Source organism: Cetorhinus maximus, chromosome 5, assembly GCF_964194155.1.
Source record: "Cetorhinus maximus chromosome 5, sCetMax3.hap1.1, whole genome shotgun sequence".
In the NCBI taxonomy this organism is placed as follows: Eukaryota; Metazoa; Chordata; class Chondrichthyes; order Lamniformes; family Cetorhinidae; genus Cetorhinus; species Cetorhinus maximus.
Genome location: NC_135883.1, coordinates 27,997,625 through 28,016,453, shown reverse-complemented (window position 1 = coordinate 28,016,453; position 18,829 = coordinate 27,997,625). Strand labels below are relative to the sequence as shown.

Sequence of the window (18,829 nt, the reverse complement as noted above, 5' to 3'; positions counted from 1 at the left end):
CTACAGTTAAACTTGCACTGACGTTACAATGTCCGTCATTGTTCCTTTAATCATTAACGTTTAATGCAAAGACTTGTTAACTTTTGCATTGCAATTTTTGTTTCTTCGTTTGAAACTTATAGTAAAATTTAATCATTACAACGAACACTGTTTAATAATATTTCAATTAAAAGTTGCACAATCATCCTTAAAAAAAAAGCAACATCGGAGGCGTTAACTATTTGAAATCGGTGAGTAAGCCGCATGACTTTGCAGATTTTTAAGGAAACGGTTGAAAATAAAGTCAGAATCATGGTATATTTATGACGGTCTAAATACCCGAAACTTTTAACAGAAAACCTTTTGGATGGTTGGGAAGGGAGAGAGGGGGGGGGAGCGGGGGAAGGTTGCATTCTGTAAACGGAAAAGATAAATTGAGGATTTTATTTTCCCGCCAAAGCCGATCTAAGCGTCCGGATAAATTCCTTTGTCCGGCGGAGACTCCGCGCTCAATTCATCGCCAGCTGTTGAGAAATCGGAGTTGCCGCGGCAGGTCGGCGGGCGCTGATTGGCCGGCGGGTGTCCTGCACGTCACAATTAGGGGCGGCCCGGTCGCTGCTGATTGGACGGCGGGGTTCCGCGCCAAATTCCGAAAAGGATTTGAGGGTGAAGCCGGGCGCGCGGGCTGGGCAGCAGGAGAGAAACAGCAAAGGAGGAGGTCAGATCAGGCAGGAATCCTCTGGCTCAAAACAGCAAACTGGTTATTTCACAAACTGATAGACTTAACATTTAGTGAAAAGTTTTTTTTTTAAATCTACCCCATTGGGCAGCCAGTTAATTCATCTCGTTTTGTATTTCCCCCCCCCCAACTCCACTTCATTTTACAAACAAAGGCATCCCACAGAGTTGCCCCCCCAAATATCAAAATGCTGCCAGTCCGCACACCTCTCGCTGTCAGGAATGAGAATGTAGTCTCTGCTCAGATGAACAAAATCTCCCTGAAGGAGAATACGGTGAGTGAAGGCGGGACGACGAGCTTTTATTTTATTTTTAAAAAAATAATGCGAGGCGATCCTTTTTTTAAGTTTAAACCCAGCCGGTGAAGCGAACGGCAGAGTTAACTGTTTTTGTTCCTCTCTTTTTCCGCAGCCACCTTCTTTGAATAGCACTCGGATCCTGGCCAGTAAAACTGCTCGCAAGATTTTGGTGGAAGCCGATGTGACGGTATGTTTAAATGCCGAGGAGGTCTAATGTAAAAGTTTTTAAACCTTTGTACGGCTCTCTTTCAACTTTCCTTTACTTTAACTAGTGCAATAATGTATTGCTACATTCTGGCGCCAAACCACCCCCACCCCCCCCCCCTCTCCTTACTTCCCTCTGCAGGGAATTCATTTCAGTTTCCTGAAGGATAATGTCTTTCTGCAAACTGTGATCTTTTACATGTTTAAAATTTAACACGTCAGTCCTTTAAACTTGGGGAATTGTTTTGTTGGGAGGGGCGATGAAGTAAATGGCGCCGAATGTAAGCAAGGGACGAAGCCGCATTGTGTAAACTGGTCGTGTTCAAGCGCGCTTTGTAACTCAAAATTTTTATTCCCAGGTGAAATCTGAAAACTCGAGGTTAGAAGACGAACCTTTGTTGAGGGAAAATCCGCGCCGTTTTGTAATCTTTCCTATACAGTACCACGACATCTGGCGGATGTATAAGAAAGCAGAGGCGTCTTTTTGGACGGCAGAAGAGGTAAATAAATACCTTAAAATCTCTATTCATACAAAATGCGATTCTTTTATCAATTTTAGTATCAGCATCCTTGGGGGGGGGTTAACCATTGACCAGAAACAGAACTGGGCTTGCCATATAAATACTGTGGCTACAAGAGCAGGTCAGAGGCTAGGAATCCTGGGACAAGTATCTCACCTCCTGACTCCCCAAAGGCTGTCCACCATCCACAAGGCACAAGTCAGGAGTATAATGGAATACTCTCCACTTGCTTTGATGAGTGCAGCTCCAACAACACCCAAGAAGCTTTGACACTGTCCAGGACAAAGCAGCCTGCTTGACCGGCACCACATCCACAAGCATTCACTCCCTCCACCACTGATGCACAGTAGCAGCAATGTGTATCATCTACAAGATGCACTGTAGGAACTCACCAAGGCTCCTTAAACAGCACCTTCCAAGCCCACGACCAATACCATCTAGAAGGACAAGGTCAGCAGTTAGCTGGGAACACCACCACCTAGAAGCTCCCCTCCAAGTCACTCACGATCCCGACTTGGAAATATATTGCTGTTCCTTCATTGTAGCTGGGTCAAAATCCTGGAACTCCCACCCTAAGAGCACCATGGGTGTACCTACAGCACATGGACAGCAGTGGTTCAAGGCAGTTCACCACCACCTTCTCAAGGGCAACTAAGGGGTGGGCAGTAAATGCTGGCCTAGCCAGTGAAGCCCACATCCTGTGAATTAATTTTTAAAAATGTTTAACTGCCCTCAAAGGATCAAGACAATTAGGAACGGGCAATAAATGCTGGCATTATCTATAATAACCACATCCAGGGTGAACTTGTAAATAAAGAAAGTTTGACTTTGTACTCTTACTTTTCTCTCTATTCTGCACAGGCACCCTAATCTTTGATATGCATGTAATTCAATCTTCCCCATTACTCTCTGGATCTTTTGTCTTGCTCCCTCCCCTTCCTGTTATCCAGTCATACCTCCTTTTGTTTGTTTCCTCTTGGTTACTTGGTATCCTAATTACCAGTGGCCCCACTCACCAACCTTCCCACCCATTGCATTTGTTGGGAGATAAAATCTATATCTCTCTGCATCTGCCCTCTTATGAAGAAGCCCCATGCCATCCATGACCTCATTGTGGGTAGTTGCATCAGCATCACGAGACCTTCACTATCATTTCAGCTCACAGCTGATGACACCACTCCACCATATAGCCAGGTGGCTATACTTTTCACCACCTGCCTTGCTGAAACCGCTGTTAGTGATGTGACCATTAACACCAAACTTCACCCTGGGTGTCCCCCTATTTCTGACATTTCGAAGAAAAAAATCTATATTAATACTCCAATTTTTGTAACAATTTGGTACTTTCTTCCTGAATGGTAAACATGTTTTTACTGAGGAATTATGTGCAATAGTACTAATGTTTGCAAATAACATTAATAGGTTGACCTCTCAAAGGATCTCCAGCACTGGGATTCCCTGAAGTCTGAAGAGAGACACTTCATTTCTTACGTCTTGGCATTCTTTGCAGCAAGTGATGGCATTGTAAATGAGAACTTGGTAAGAATTTATTTTTTGACTTCGTGTGCATTAGACATCCTACTTGAATTCAAGATTTGGTGATCATATCGTTATTTTGTTTGTCAATAGGTGGAACGTTTCAGTCAAGAAGTGCAAGTAACTGAAGCTCGTTGCTTCTATGGATTTCAAATCGCTATGGAAAATATTCACTCAGAAATGTACAGTCTTCTTATTGATACTTATATTAAGGATCCTAAGGAGAGGTAAATGGATTCTCAGTGCAAGGGGTTCAAGATACATGGGCTATTCTGTTTAGATGTTATTTTAAAATCACAATTGTGTGTCTTCCTAGGGAGTATCTGTTCAATGCAATTGAAACTTTGCCCTGTGTGAAAAAGAAGGCTGACTGGGCACTGCATTGGATTGGTGACCGTCAAGCAACATTCGGTAAGCAGTGTGAGAGTATTGAAAGTGGAGGAGAAATAGGCATTTTTCAATTAGATTGTGTTCACTATTCAAAACACCCTGCGATGTAATTAGTTCTCATCACAATACATGTTTACTCTAGACAGCCATCTATATCAGGCAAATGGTGCTAACAACAGAACTGCTTATTACACACTGGCACAGAAATCTGGCATGTGGATTGTAGGGATGAAAGTTGGGAGATGTGTGTCAGGACCCTGCGCAACTCCTGATGCGCATACATGTGATGAAATTGCCTGGGAAGTTTTAAACTAACATACGAATTAGGAGCAGGAGTAGGCTACTCTGCCCCTCGAGCCTGTTCTGCCGTTCAATAAGATCATGGCTGAGCTGAGTGTAACCTCGACCCCACATTTCTGCCTACCCCTGCTAACTTTCACCCCCTTGTTAATCAGGAGTCTATCTAGCTCTGCCTTAAAAACATTCAGACTCTGCTTCACCTTTTGAGGAAGAGTTCCAAAGACTCTCAACCCTCTGAGAAAAAAAATTTCTCCTCATCTCTGGCTTAAATGGGCGACCCCATATTTTTGAACAGTGACCCCTAGTTCTAGTTTCTCCCACAAGAGGAAACATCCTCTTCACATCCATCGCACCAAGACCCCTCAGGATCTTAAGGGTTTCAATTAAGTTGCCTCTTACTGTTCCAAATTCCAAAGCATACAAGCATAGCCTGTCCAGCCTTTCCTCACAGGACAAACTGCATTCCTGGCATTAGTTCAGTAAACCTCTGAACTGCTTATAATACATTTACATCTTTAAATAAGGAGACCAGTACTGTACACACTATTCCAGATGTGGTCTCATCAATGCCCTGTACAACTGAAGCATAACATCCCTACTTTTGTAATCAATTCCCCTCACAATAAATGATAACATTCAATTAGCTTTCCTAATTACCTGCATACTAATCTTTTGTGATTCATGCACTAGAACACCCAGATCCCTCTGAATCTCAGAGCTCTGCAATCTCTCACCATTTAGATAATAAGCTTTTTTAATCCGACCAAAATTAACAATTTCACATTTGCCAGATCTTTGCCGACTCACCTAACCTATCTATGTCACTTTGTAGCTCCCCTTTTGTCCTCTATACAATTTACTTACCTACCTAACTTTGTGTCATCAGTAAATTTAGCAACCATTTCTTCAATCTCTTCATCCCAGCCATTTACATAAATTGTAAAAAGTTGAGGCCCCAGCACTATCCCCTACTACCACTACATTCCTTTTTGCTACCCCCCCACTTCCTATACCACGGTGCCATGGTTAGTTTGCTCATCCATCCTGCAGCCCCCGCTCTCATCCAAACAAGAGAACCTCAAACCTGTTGGACAATTGCAGAGGCTTGCACTCCTGCCCTCCTGGGTCCCCTTACCTGCCTCATTTGCAGTCATATCCTCCTTCCTGTCCCTGGCCGCTGACCAAATCGGAAGACCCTATCCTTAGTGGCATGTATGCCTCCTGGTATAAAACATCCAGGTAACTTTCCCCCTCCCTGATGTGTCACAGAGTCTGCAGTTCAGCCTCCAGCTCAATGACTGAGCTGAAGTTCCTCAAGCTGCAAACACTTGTTTTATTAACTTTATCACCAAGTGGTGTACTATTTTAAACCTTAGGGATAGGACAGAGCTTGCCCACTTGCCAGATACTACCAAACAACTAGCTCCTTTCCCTGTAGTAGAGCAAAAACCAATTTCTATGGGGTGAGAAAGATAGAAAGAGGAAACATACAACTCCTCCTTCCCCTTAATGGAACTCCCCCCTCACTAAACTCCCAAGTCTTCACTCAGTCAGCTGCACTCTGATTTGTGCTACCCAGGTCCTCTGCAAAGGTTTCTAACACAGCTCAGAGAGGAGACTTGGACCAATGTGTGGAAATCGTCTGAATACTTGCCCTGGAAATGTTACACAGTTTAGTACCTAGTTTAACTCTGAACAGTCAGTGTACCTGAATTGACCACCACAATTAACACCATCACGCACCCCAACCCAATGGACCATCAACCACCTATTCAGTAACTCAGTTACTTAACTGAAATACTTAGACCTTTTAAAAACTACCTGAATACAGCAGCTACTGTTGTGAAAAGGGGGCAAGTCCTCCCTTCTGTCTTTTGCGCCCGCTGATCTTCTCTGCTCACGTCTGCACTGACCCTTCAATGCTTCATATGGGATAAGAAGTCCTGAAAAATCATAAAAGGGTTGGGTCACAAATCTCTGCAGGCAGTGTCAATGTGCGCAACACTGACACTGACTGGAGGATCTCGGCCCTTAAACTTAGCAAGTATTTCAATAAACTCAGTACCTTGTTAAACGTGCTGATGGTTACTGCTGACCTAGGAGGCTGGTTGCTGTCCCCTTTTTGTTTTTAATGCTCCAGAAACAACTAATTGAAGTTGTGTAGTGTCTCTGTTTATTGACTGCTTTACATGTTAACAGTGCAAACAGCTGATTGACATTGCTTGACATCTCCATCAGCCGTTGGCTAGCATCATGCAGTATAGAACCAATGACTTTTTAATATGAATTCAGCATCCTTGAACCTATCCCTTCAAAATCTTAGGCACTAGGCAGACCAATGAATTTAATAATTGCTTTATTATGAATTTATATGGTTGGAAATTTATTACATTGGAATAAATTACTAGGCTGCTCATGAAATGCTATTTTGATTGTATTAAATTTGTTCATTGTTATGTAACAGTTGATCACATTTGAACATTTAAATCCACTTTAATTTGCCAGGAGAGCGAGTAGTAGCATTTGCTGCTGTTGAAGGAATCTTTTTCTCTGGATCCTTTGCTGCTATTTTCTGGTTGAAGAAACGAGGTTTAATGCCTGGGTTAACGTTCTCCAATGAACTTATCAGCCGAGATGAGGTATGATTTTTGAATTAGTTGTTCATCGTGTGCATTCAAATCTTGCATCTCGGACTTGACCATAATTTGGTTAATCTAGTTTCCCATTAGCACAAATTCTTAAGCTGCTCCTATTGTTGCTAATTTAGTTTTACATTTTGCTCTTCAATTTGTAAATGCTCACTTTCGATGGTATCTTTTGAAAGCATCAACTCTTGGGTAACTCTTATTTCATTTATTTTGACCACTTGAATGTTGTGGAGGGATTGACAATGTGCCAGTCTAGCCTGCTTAGCGCCTGCATAGACAGTTTGCTGCACTGGTCATCGGTCAAAACCTCACCCTTTATATCCTATAAAACAGACTCAACTGAGCTGCAAATCAGTCTAGTATTTCTGTCGTGCATCTTTTGGCCTGTTAATGTTTGCAATTTGCTGTTCGCTGAAAAATAGTTGCACCCAGTTGTTTAAATGGGCTTTCTGACTAATCACAGAGATATCCTATAATGGAATGATTCTTAAGGTAGAAATGGGTGAGCATTAATGTATATTGAGGCATGCCTAGTTTCTGGTGATGCTTCATCTGCTATACTTCCATTTTTTGTATTATGGCTGTATGATGCCCCATTACACACAGTAATGCTCTATTCTCAATACATTGCAACTCAATTTTTTCCATGTTCTTTTGTAATGTTACAGGGTCTACATTGTGACTTTGCCTGTCTGATGTTCAAGCATTTGATACACAAACCTTCAGAAGAGAAGGTGCGGTCAGTCATTCAGAACGCTGTCCAAATTGAACAGGTAATTGTTGTGTTTTGATTAACTTCTCAATTGCAAGGTACAAGTTGTCACTATCTGAAATGGAGATTTCTTTATGGAAATACACCAAGTACTGAAGACCTAGCTGATATCTGCGGTTCTACTACTTAATTCCATTCTGGATCCCAAAGCCATGTTGCTCATGTGCTGTAGTCTTGAAATGTAAAGTCATTAATTGGGCCACAGGTGAGCTTGGTGCCCAGTTTGTGGGTACCTGGCATTGCATGGAGACTGCAGCCAGCTCTAGATTGCACTGCATGACGGGGCTTGCTGCTGCCTTACAAAACTTAACAGATCAAGAGGACCCGCAGTGTCATGGTGCATACAAGTGGCCAAACAGTCAACCGGAAGGTACTTGACTTGCGACACCCAATTTTTACAATACTTCCATTTATCAACATCATATAAAGGTTCCTGACAGTTGTGCACTAACATGTGGCAGACTGTTCGGTCATCCAGGTCTTCACTTTGAAAATCTTCTGGCCATCCCCAGCCTGTTAACAAGCAACTTCAAGGAGCTTAGCAAGCAATTCATTGGAGGGAAGTGGTTGGCCAGCTCTCCTACCCACCTCTTTGAAAACACCAGCGTGTTCCAAAGGTCTGACACGCCACCTGGAAATGCTATTTTCAAAGCATGCCTGCATCTGACCATGTCCCCGAACATTTGAAAATCAAGCCTATGGAATCTATCTAACCTGTATCTCTAGAAGCATGAATGAACAGAATTGGTAGAAAGATGCAATGATATGAGAAATTTAAATGTAAACTTTTCTTTTTCAGGAATTTCTGACCGAATCTTTGCCAGTAAACTTGATTGGGATGAACTGCATCTTAATGAAACGTTACATTGAGTTTGTAGCTGACAGATTGATGTTGGAACTAGGTTTCAGTAAGGTATGTTATAGCTAGATTTGAATCTACAGTGCCAAATTCATTGCGGTGGGGGGGAAAACCAAGTTAATGGCTTGTGTCTCTTTGTAGATCTATAAAGCTGAGAATCCATTTGACTTCATGGAGAACATTTCTTTGGAAGGCAAAACTAACTTTTTCGAAAAGCGTGTTGGAGAATACCAGAGAATGGGTGTGATGGCTAAGACAGCTGATAATGCATTCACACTGGATGCTGACTTTTGAAAGGACTTGGAGATTTGCATGTGTCTGCAAATTGGATTGAAAAACCTACTTGAGCTAGTGGACTCAGATCACTGACTGGTTTGGTCAGTAAGCCTGTATGACCTACGTTTCAATTAGTGAATTGCACATTGTCTTTTAATAGGTTCCAAAAACAAGGTGGGAGATATTCACATTACCTCCAAATATGTAATTGTAAAATTATATAGTTTACAACAGTAATAACTACATTGGTGCAGGAACATTTTGGTTGTATGGTGGTATTAAGTAGTCAAAATGTTTTGAGTAACCAAAATGTTTTCTTTTTGTTTAATAGTTGTAATAATTTTTAAAATGTACATATTTTAATGAAAATGCACTTTCTGAATAAAATTCAAAACTTGCTTTACTGTGCCTTCTTTCACTGGCTAGTTTTTAGTACCTAGCAGGGGTTTAGGTTCATTGGGTAGGCATAATGGAGACAGTGGTGGTCAGGAGGATAACTAACGAGGATGGGTCCTTTCCACTTTGAAGAAACTATGGCCAGCATTTTAGCACCCTGTCGTGGCATGTCTCCCCTGGCGGATGTGGCAAGCCATTTAAATCTCCACTCAGTTTGGCGGGACCATAATATCCTGCCACGCAGGAGGGCTGTAAAATCCTGGCCAGTGTCGCAGGTAATAAGGGATAGGAGTTGAACATTTGGCCCTTCGAGCTTGCTCAGCCATTCAACAAGATCATGGCTGCTATATCTCTGTTTCATCTTCCCACACTATCCCTTAATTCCCTTAGTGCCTAAAAATCGACTGACCTTTGCCTTGATTAGTTGATGACTGAACATTCAATGTTCTTTACCACATTGGAATTCTAAATTCCAAAATGTTTCCTCATTTCAGTCTTAAATGGCCAATTCCTTATTCAGAGACTGACCTGGTGTACCAGATTCCCTAGCCTGAGGAAATATTTTCTTTGTATTTATCCTGTGAAGCCCCTTGAGAATTTAATGTTTCAATTTCATCACCTTGTTCTTGACTACTCAGCCCCATCAACCAGTCTAGCGACCCTTTTGTTGCAAGGATGCCTTCCTTGGGTCAGAACCAGAATTGCACAGGTTTGGCCTCACCTCTACCAATGTATTTGTAGCAAGGTATTGCTCTCATCTCTAATCCCTTTGTAACAAAAGCTAGCATTCCAGTTGCTTGCTGTACCAACATGTTACTTTCTGTGATTTGTGAAGGACACCTGATTCCTATGAATGTAAACATTTCCCAGTCTCACCATTTTTTTTAAAAAAAGCCTTTTTAAAAATCCTACAAAAGTGGCTAACTACACTTAATCATTGCATTCTATTGGCCATGTTCTTGCCTAATCTCTCCATATTTGTCTGCAACCTCTTTGTGTCCTCACTTAGTTTCCCACCTGCCTTTGTACTGTCAGCAAACTTGGGATATGTTACATGTAGTCCCCTTGTGTGGGACCTCACTGAATGTGTTTTGAAAATCCAAATACACTGCCCACTGATTCACCCTTAGCCCTTTTTAATAGCAATATCTTCAAAAGACTTAACGGATCTGTTGACATGAATTCTCTTTCACAAACTTGTTGACTGCTTAATTTTCCAAGTGTCCCGTTACCATGTCCCTAACAAATTCTGGCATTAATTAAAATTCAAAAATGCTGGAAATACTCAGCAGGTCTGGCAACATCTGTGGAGAAACTCTTCATGTTTGTGATCTGTGACCTCTGAGGAAAAATTGGAAATGTAGTTGGTTTTGCGGGCGGGCGATGATGACATCGTGGGCATGGATGATCGCTTTGTGAGAGCTTCCCGAAGGCAGGGAGCTGCAGACCTGCAAATAATAAAATAAAGCGCAAAAATGTCCATGCATCACAATCAAGCACCTGAAAGCATACCTCATAAAAATGCTGTCCCCAGATATTTCTTATTGTTTTATTTACTAATGGAGAGTTTGTCCCACCCTTGGATGAGGTTTCTTTAAAAAAATCTAAAGGCTGCCTGGCCGATTGGCCCATCCACCAACCTTAAGGTTGGACGGGTCACGAAAAATTGCATTCAATTGTGAACCTGATGTCTATGAGACGAGAGTTTGAAGAGTGCAGAGACCTTGCAGGTTGTAGGGCTGGAGGAGATTAAAGATAGGGAGCAGTGAGGCCATGGAGGGATTTGAAAACTATAATGAGAATATTAAAATTGAGGTGTTGCCAGACAAGGAGCCAATATAAATCAGTGAGCATGGGGTAGATGGGTGAATGGGACATGAACTTTACAGGGGCATAATTGAGCAATGTCATGGAGGCAGGATGATGGCAACGATCTGATCCAAAGCTCAGCTCAGTCAGGTATGACACCAAGATTGTAAACAGCCTTGGTTCAGTCTTAGTTGGCAGGGAGAGGGATGGAGTCAGCGGCGAGGCAACTGATTATGCTGTGGCAGCTGAAGATAATCTTCCCAATATTTAGCCAGAGGAAGTTCCTGCTCATTCAGTACTGGGTGTTGAACAAGCAGTCTGATCATTTCAAGATAGTGGAGGGTTGAAAAAGGTGATGGTGAGGTAGACCTGGGAGACGTCAGTCTACCTGTGGAATCGGAAGAGTTTTCGAATGATGTTGCTGGCGGCCAGCTTGTAGATGAGAAATAGGTTGGGACCAAGGATAGATCTTTGGGGACACTAGAGGTAATGGTGCAGGAGTGGAAAGAGTAGCTGTTGCAAGTGGAACTTTGGCTATGATTAGATAGATAAGAATGGAACCAGGTGAATGCAGTCCCACCCAGCTGGATGATGCTGAAAGGACATTGGAGGAACACTTCTCTGACTGAGATTCCTTTCTGCAGCTCTCCAACTACCATTTACTCAGTGGTTACTAATGAACTAGTCCCTCCCCATGGCAACCACCTCATCCTGGTATGGCCAAAAACTGTCTCCCGATGCATACTTTCCCCCCCAGAACAGAAAAAAGGCCATTTGACCCATTAAATTTGTGCTTTTGTGTTTCTCCCTACATGAGCTATCTACTACTACATTACAATAGTGACAACACTTAAAAAGCACTAGGTGAATGGGATTGGGGGTCACTGGGGTAGATTAGGATTAGCATGAACCTACAGCGAGGCCGCCATGGTTTATCAGGTAGTCTCCCTATGTGGCGGAGGACTCATCCGACACTGAAAAAACTAGTGGCAGCAGGAACAGACCCTTAAATGACCACTTAGGTGGCACAATAGGCTTCTGGGCAGTTGGGTCCATCCTCCAAGTTCTCTGCAGGAAGGCGATGTGCACCCCATTCCCCAACCTCCCTCTCAATTTTTTTCCCCCCCTGTTTCCTACCTCACTCTTGCAGGCCCCATAAAACTCAGCCCACCATGTGCAGATCCCACCTCTGTGCTACCCTCTCAAGTACACATTGCCGGTAGCCGTGACTGTGAGATTGAGCAAAAGTGTTTATTCTTCATCAGTGTCATCCTCTTCTTGGATTTCACACTCCTGCACCACTGCCTGGCCAGGTGGCAATTCCAGGGTATCTGAAAGGGTAAAGGCACAATCCTGTGCTGCATCCAGGTCCTTGGAGCTACACTGCTGGCATTGACAACAATGGCTACCTGGAGGGCCTCCTGGCTCCCTGAGGAAGACGGTCGCCCTCCTCCAGTGCACCAACTACGACAAGGCCTCTAGTGCTGCAATATCGGAGAACCTTGGCGAACATTCTCTGTTTTGTGTTATTTCCACTCTTCCTGCTCAGAGATTCTTCTGGAACCAGATCCAGCACGTGTTGCGACCAGAATACACCTCCCCTTTAAGAGGTGCAGTGTGACTTTTAAGAGGTGCAGGCTAGCTTTAAGTGGTGCTTCTCTCACAGGAACCCAGGACCCCTGCTGAGGAGTGCAGCTACTGAGGGGTCTGCCTAGCGCTGGGCTACGCACTAGCAACACTTAAGTAAGCAGGTAGCACAAAGATTGCACTTCAGGCCTAATTGTTCCCCTGGCGAGTTTAAAGCAATAATCAATCCCAAGGTTGGTTTTGCTGTTGCTAGGAATGATGTGAGAGAATTATTGGTTGGTTCAATCCATATACTGTCCATATGATCTTCGTATCATTGAGTATGCACACATTTTACAGCAGAGGGTGCTCATTACATGAAAACTCAGCTAATATTTTATGTTTCCATTGCCAATAAGATACAGAAGTGGATACAGATAGTGTCTCAAATCTGTCCAAAAACCAGAGTTGTCTGAAGACTGGACACTTTTATAATGCTCCACGCGTCAATTTTAACTGAGTAAAAATTTAAAAATATCTTACCTGGATGATTTGGCTAGACGCATTGGTACGGTTTGGCTCGAGAATAGTTATCAGTTTCGCTGCTCTATCCCATGCTCCAAGCGGCCCTTGACCCCACCTTGACCCGAACTGCCCACGGTCCGACCCGAAATCTGGCAAGGCCTCTGTTCCAGGGTTGGTGGATTTGAGGTACTGTATCTGTAATAGTGTTTGAATTTCAATATTGTTGAAGAATTTATGTTTTGATTATGTAAGGCATTTGGTGGTTCACTTGCTTTTTATTTTGTGTTTCTGATCTGCAAAGGTATTGAAAGCATTGTGCTTGGGTGATGTGCCTGTTATAGTTGAATAGCTGGTAGTGTATGCAAGCTGAGTGATTTGGGTGTGAAGCTTGCAGAAGTGCTAAGTGTGCGAGGGTGAGGTGAGCTTATGAATGTGAGGTCTGCCTTGTGCTAGGTACAGATTGTTGGTTGCTGAGTGGAGGGGGTTTAGTGAATGAAGCAGTGTGAGTTTCAATGACTTCATTCATAGTAGCATAGTCAGTTTTAGCAGTGGAACTTGTACAATACCAGGAAAGAAAAACTGACCCTACCAGGCCCAAACTATTTCATCTACACCTGAAATCTTCCCTCTCTGTATATCTAACTCCCATTCCTACTCTGGCTCTCAAACTTCCCAATGTCAGCTGCAACCTCTGCTCCATCAGTGGTTCTAGCTGTTCCTCTTTTGTTGAAGTATGAAATTGTAACAGATTTATTTTTCACTTGTTCATTTTCACTGCAGTGCAGGCGTTAAGGTTACAAAAAATGGTAAGCATGTAGGGAACCTTAAAGAAACCACTGATATCCCTTCAATGATCCGGTGAATAAATATATGATGCAAACACTTATACAGAGTAGCAAAGTCTGACGTTTAATCCTTGCCCTGTATTCAGTCGGTTGATCTCAGTCAGCGCTGAGACTGGTGTGAGCAACAATTGATCTTGGCATCACTGGGCTAAGCGAGTCCTGCTGGAGAGTAGACATTTGTGGATGTTATTGGGATTGGGCATGTTTGTGATGGTTTCTGTAGTTAAATAGCTTTGACAATCCAGTCTTGCCTCCTAGATGAAGAATAGCCAATTGTATGACAACCAGAAGGCTGTCGCAACTTCTGGTATTAATCAGGAAACTGTAGGCCAGTTAGCCTGACATCTGACTTTAGGAAAATGCTGGAATTCATTATTAAGGAAATAGTAGCAGGACATTTAAAAAATCATAATATAATCAAGCAATGTGGTTTTATGGAAGGGAAATCAAATTGTTAGTTTGAGGATGTAACAAGTGGGACAAAGGGGAACCAGTGGATGTAATGTATTTGGATTTCCAAAAGGCATTTGATATGGTGCCACATAAAATATTACTGCCTAAGATAAGAGCTCATGGTGCTGAGGGTAATATATTAGCATGGGTAGAGGATTAGCTAACAGGAAACAGAGAGTTTGGAATAAATAGGACAGTTTTAGGTTGGCAAACTGTAACTATTGCCTGCCACAGGGATCAGTGCTGGGGCCTCAACTATTTACAATTCATATTAATGAAGGGGCAGAGTGCATTGTAGCCAAAATTGCTCAAGATATGAAGATAGGTGGAAAGCAAATTGTGAGGAGGACACAAAGAGTCTACAAAGGAAGATAGAAAGGTTAAGTGAGTGGGCAAAAATTTGGCAGATTGAGTATAATCAGGGAAAATGTGAGGTTATCCACTTTGGTAGGAAGAATAGAAAAACAAAATATTATTTAAATTGAGAGAGACTACAGAACGTTATGATACAGGGGGATCTGGTTGCTCCTGTACATGAATCACAAACAGTTAGCATGCAGGCACAGAAAGTAATTATGAAGACAATGGAATGTTGGCCTTTATTGCAAGGGGGCTAGAGTATATAAGTAGGGAAGCCTTGCTATAATTGTACAGGACGTTGTTGAGACCACATCTAGAGTACTGCATATTGTCCTCATTTAAGGGGGGATATACTTGCATTCGAGGCAGTTCAGAGAATGTTCACTAGGTTGATTCCTGGGATGGGGGGTGGGTTTGTCTTATGAGGAAAGTTTGAGTAGGTTGGGCCAAGAGTTTAGAAGAATGAGAGGTGACTTTATTGAAACATATAAGGTTCAGAGGGAGCTTGACGGTAGATGCTGAAAAGATACTTTGACTCATTGGGAATCTAGAACCAGTGTGCATAGTTTCAGAATAAGAGGCCTCCCATTTAAGATGGAGATGAGGAGGAGCTTCTTCTCTCAGAGGGTCGTAAATCTTTGGAATTCTCTCCTCCAGAGAGGAGTGGAGGTTGGGTTATTAAATATATTCAAGGATGAGTTAGACAGATTTTTGGTCAACAAGGGAGTCAAGGGTTATGGAGGCAGGCAGAAAAGTGGAGTTGAGGCCACAATCAGATCAGCCATGACCTTATTGAGTGGCAGAGCCTATTTCTGCTTCTATTTCTTATATCCCTATCATCAGTTCACGATCCACTCCAGAGATTTGTGCATGTTACCCAGGCTGGCAGCTCAATGCGACACAGAGGAGCTGCTGCCTTTGGATGAGATTGAACTGTTTACACTCTGGGGGATGTAAAATATCTCATGGCAGCATTTGAAGAGGAAAATGGAAAGTCCTGTCAGTGATTTGGCCAATATTTACCACTCAACCTCCCCACTTTACCAGATTTTCCAAGCTTCCCTCCTCTTCTGCTATTCTGCTTTAACCATTTATTCCTTCTCTGGATCTTTTTTTGGTCCCACTATTACCCAGCTTTGTCTTTCTCAATCATCATTTTTGTCATTTAATCACTCCTACCCTCCACCCTGCCACAGACTTTCCCTTTTATCCTTTCCCATGTCTTTGCTTCACTTTAAAGCTCTTTGTCTCTTAACATCTTCCAGTTCTGATAAAATGTCATCAATCTGAAACATTGACCAGGATTTAATGTGGGTGTCGAAGGTCTCGCCTACCAGTTGGAGAACTGGTGGGAGCACAGTGTGGCTTTTCTCCCGGAGGCCCAATTCTATTCTGAGGTAATCAGGCACTTATGTGGGCAGCATTGGGCCTCCATCATATTAGGCTCCCAGTAGAGCAGAGATCTTGCCTCTTATTGGCTGGAAGCTCTCCAGTAACAGCAGCACCACCGGGAGTGGTGGCCACTGCTGGTGCTACATTGGGGCCTACCATGAGAACTGCTGATAGATCCCTAGCTGGAGGTGAGTGTAGGCAGGATGAAGGTAGCAGGGAGGAGTCACTGGTGAATGAGGTAAAGGGAGTTGCCGGCAAGGGGTGTAGTGGAGTCAGAAGCCAAGGGCAGTTGGCTTCCTGTCGAGCTCCCCCCTTCCTGATGCTGGGTCCCTCGATCGGGCACAGAGTAACCCTGCCCCACTGGTGGTCTAGCCATTTATCTCACAGCTTCCTTTGGGACCTTGTGTAGTGTAAATTGGCTGCCACGTTTCCCACATTACAACGGTGTCTGCACTTTAGAAGTACTTAATTGACTGTGAGTCATTTTGGGATGTCCTGAGGTCATGTACAGTGTTAGACAAATCAGTTGTTTCTTTCGTACTTCAGTACAAATGAGCATCTTTAGAAAGGAAAGGGAGAAAGTTGAAAGTGGAGAGAGGGAGCTAATAGAATTAATGGCCTGAATTTTTCGGATGACAGGGTTTCACTTCCCACTACATCCCTTTACCTTGTTGTGACCAAATGAAGAGGTTGAATAAAGAAGGGGAGGCAGCTCATTCCTCCTCACCCGGGAGCATAACAAAATTGGGGTCCCGTTCGGGAAGTTAACAAATTAGGGGGCCTTCCCCGCGGACCGGATGTAACACTGCACTGTCACCAACAAACAATTCTTACACAACATGTATTTTTATTCTATCATCAGCTCTGCCCCCGCCCCCATCGTTTACCCAAGGGGATGATGACATAATAGGGTGGGAGACAGATGGGTTACACAAGGCAAGTGACAGTGCTGCAGTAGACAGAAGAAATGCAGGAGGACGCCTGAGACTAAGCCTGGGCACAGGGGCCCAGATAAGTTCAAGGGGCCCCAGGGCAGGGAGGGTAGGGAAGGCCTGGTTGTCGCAAATGGGGCGATCAGGGGCTCGCAGGAGAGGCCACGGGATGGGGAGGGAGATCTGGTGAGCACCAGACCTTAACAGCAGCGGGTGGGGCCGACTTCAGAAGAGGAATCCTGATGGAGGTGCCCCTCCCTTCCCACCTGGGATCCAGTTCTGTTTAATTTTGGCTTTTTCCCACGTGAGTTCAATCTTACTGCCAGCCTAAAAATTGATGCTGGGTGGGAAATGGCCATTAAGTGGCCAAAAATTAAGGGCCTCAATTGGGGCGACCATAGGCCCCCTGTCCAAGGCCTTGCCCACCCCAGTGTAAAATCACTGTGTGTCGGGGCAGGCGTGAACCTGGAGGAAACCCCGTCCCTTCAATTTCACACTCCCCTCCTGCCTAAAAGTGGTGGGGGAGCATAAAACCCTGGCCAATGTCTAGCTACATATACAACAATAGCTACAGTACATTGGATGGTAAATCCAATGATTTTTGGGCGAACAATTAAATTTTAATTTGAAAACTGTTGCCAATCAGTTTTAGAAAATAAGACTGGGTTCAGTTCTGAAAAGACCTCAGGTCTGAAGTTTTGAGCTAAAAAGCTGGGTAGAAAATGCCACCATTTAACTAGAGCTGAAATAAAGAACAATTGTCTGATCCATTGTTCAGATTTGGACCTGAGACAAATCACAATTTTGCCAATTTAAGGGCTTATTGGTATAAACTGGCAAGCGCACCTTCCGCTTAAATCCTTGCCACATATCATCTATCTGTCTCCCACCTATTATGTCATCATCCCCTTGGGTAAATGAAGGAGAAGCTATCGGGTTGGGGGTGTGGGGGTGGCGGCAGAGCTGATGATAGGATAAAAATATATGTTGTGCAAGAATTGTTTGTTGGTGACAGTACAGTGTTATGAGCGGTCTCCGGGTGAGGTCCTCCAATTTGTTAACTTCCTGAATGGGGCCTCAATTTTGTTATGCTCCCGGGTGAGGAGGAATGAGCTGGCTCCCCTTCTTTATTCAACCTCCTCGATTGGTCGCAACAAGGTTAATTGTAAAAGGGATCCCTTCCCTCATGGATACCTTTTCCCTGTCCAAATGTATTTATTTTTTTTAGAAAGAGCCAATTTAACCAGGCTTTCTTGAGTCAAAGAAAGAATAAGTTTATTAGTTACTAAACCTGAAAGAAATAGTAAAAATGCAACACACATACACACAGATCAGAAATGAAAAGTTGAGAGTCCAAATAAAAGTTTTTAAAAATATGCATTAGCCTTTGGCTTCTCTGTGAGGCGTAGATGGTGATACATTGCGGCCATGACATTGGGTGATTCCAATACAGCTGACTTTGGCAGTTTCGCAGTGGGTTTGGAGATATTTGGTTCTGCAGGATAGTTGAAGAAGTTATCTGATTTCCTTTTTGATTGTGGCTTCTGCTGACTTGCCTTCAGCAACAGAGAGAGAGAGACTTCACCTGCAACTGCAGGGGTGACTAGTTGGTCTTCTTGTGCTGTACACTAACACACTAGCCCACTAGCAATCTCTGCAGCTAGCTTTTTAACTTATTTTTGCTGTAGGGGAAAGAAAACCATGTCTTGCACCCAGGGTCTGTTTTCTTTGATCTCTGACCATTTTACACATTCTGAGATATGAATCGACAGCTGATGGATTTTAGATGACTGCTGAGATGTGGTAGTCAGTCTTTTGTCTCTGCAACCACAGGAGATTAAAGTTCAGTCTTTTGCATCTTTCCTATCTCCCCTTCAAGTGTCTCTGCTTGAAGAAGGCCATCACACCTTTTCCGGTGTGACATTCCATGTTCTCTCAGGACAGGTCTGTCAGTATAACCCGCATAAGAATTTTCCAGAAAGTGGTCACTTTACATTATCAGCCATCTTTTGCTCAGTATCCTTGTTTG

General features: G+C 43.3%; 1 protein-coding gene across 3 annotated transcripts in view; it reads left to right on the top strand.

The window, feature by feature from the left end:
• Window positions 1-8,920, top strand: part of rrm2 (ribonucleotide reductase M2 polypeptide) — a 31,310-nt gene extending 22,390 nt beyond the window's left edge. For 2 of the 3 annotated variants that reach the window (XM_078541615.1, XM_078541614.1), the window contains exons 3-12: window positions 886-992; window positions 1,129-1,203; window positions 1,580-1,720; window positions 3,164-3,280; window positions 3,371-3,504; window positions 3,594-3,688; window positions 6,473-6,606; window positions 7,284-7,388; window positions 8,187-8,300; window positions 8,388-8,920. In XM_078541615.1, coding sequence (XP_078397741.1) covers window positions 906-992; window positions 1,129-1,203; window positions 1,580-1,720; window positions 3,164-3,280; window positions 3,371-3,504; window positions 3,594-3,688; window positions 6,473-6,606; window positions 7,284-7,388; window positions 8,187-8,300; window positions 8,388-8,540 — 1,155 coding nt within the window. In that variant the 5' untranslated portion in view covers window positions 886-905 and the 3' untranslated portion in view covers window positions 8,541-8,920. Of the gene's footprint in view, window positions 1-872; window positions 993-1,128; window positions 1,204-1,579; window positions 1,721-3,163; window positions 3,281-3,370; window positions 3,505-3,593; window positions 3,689-6,472; window positions 6,607-7,283; window positions 7,389-8,186; window positions 8,301-8,387 lie in introns of all 3 variants that reach the window. The other variant, XM_078541616.1, reaches the window with a different exon arrangement.
• The last annotated feature ends 9,909 nt before the right edge of the window (window positions 8,921-18,829 follow it).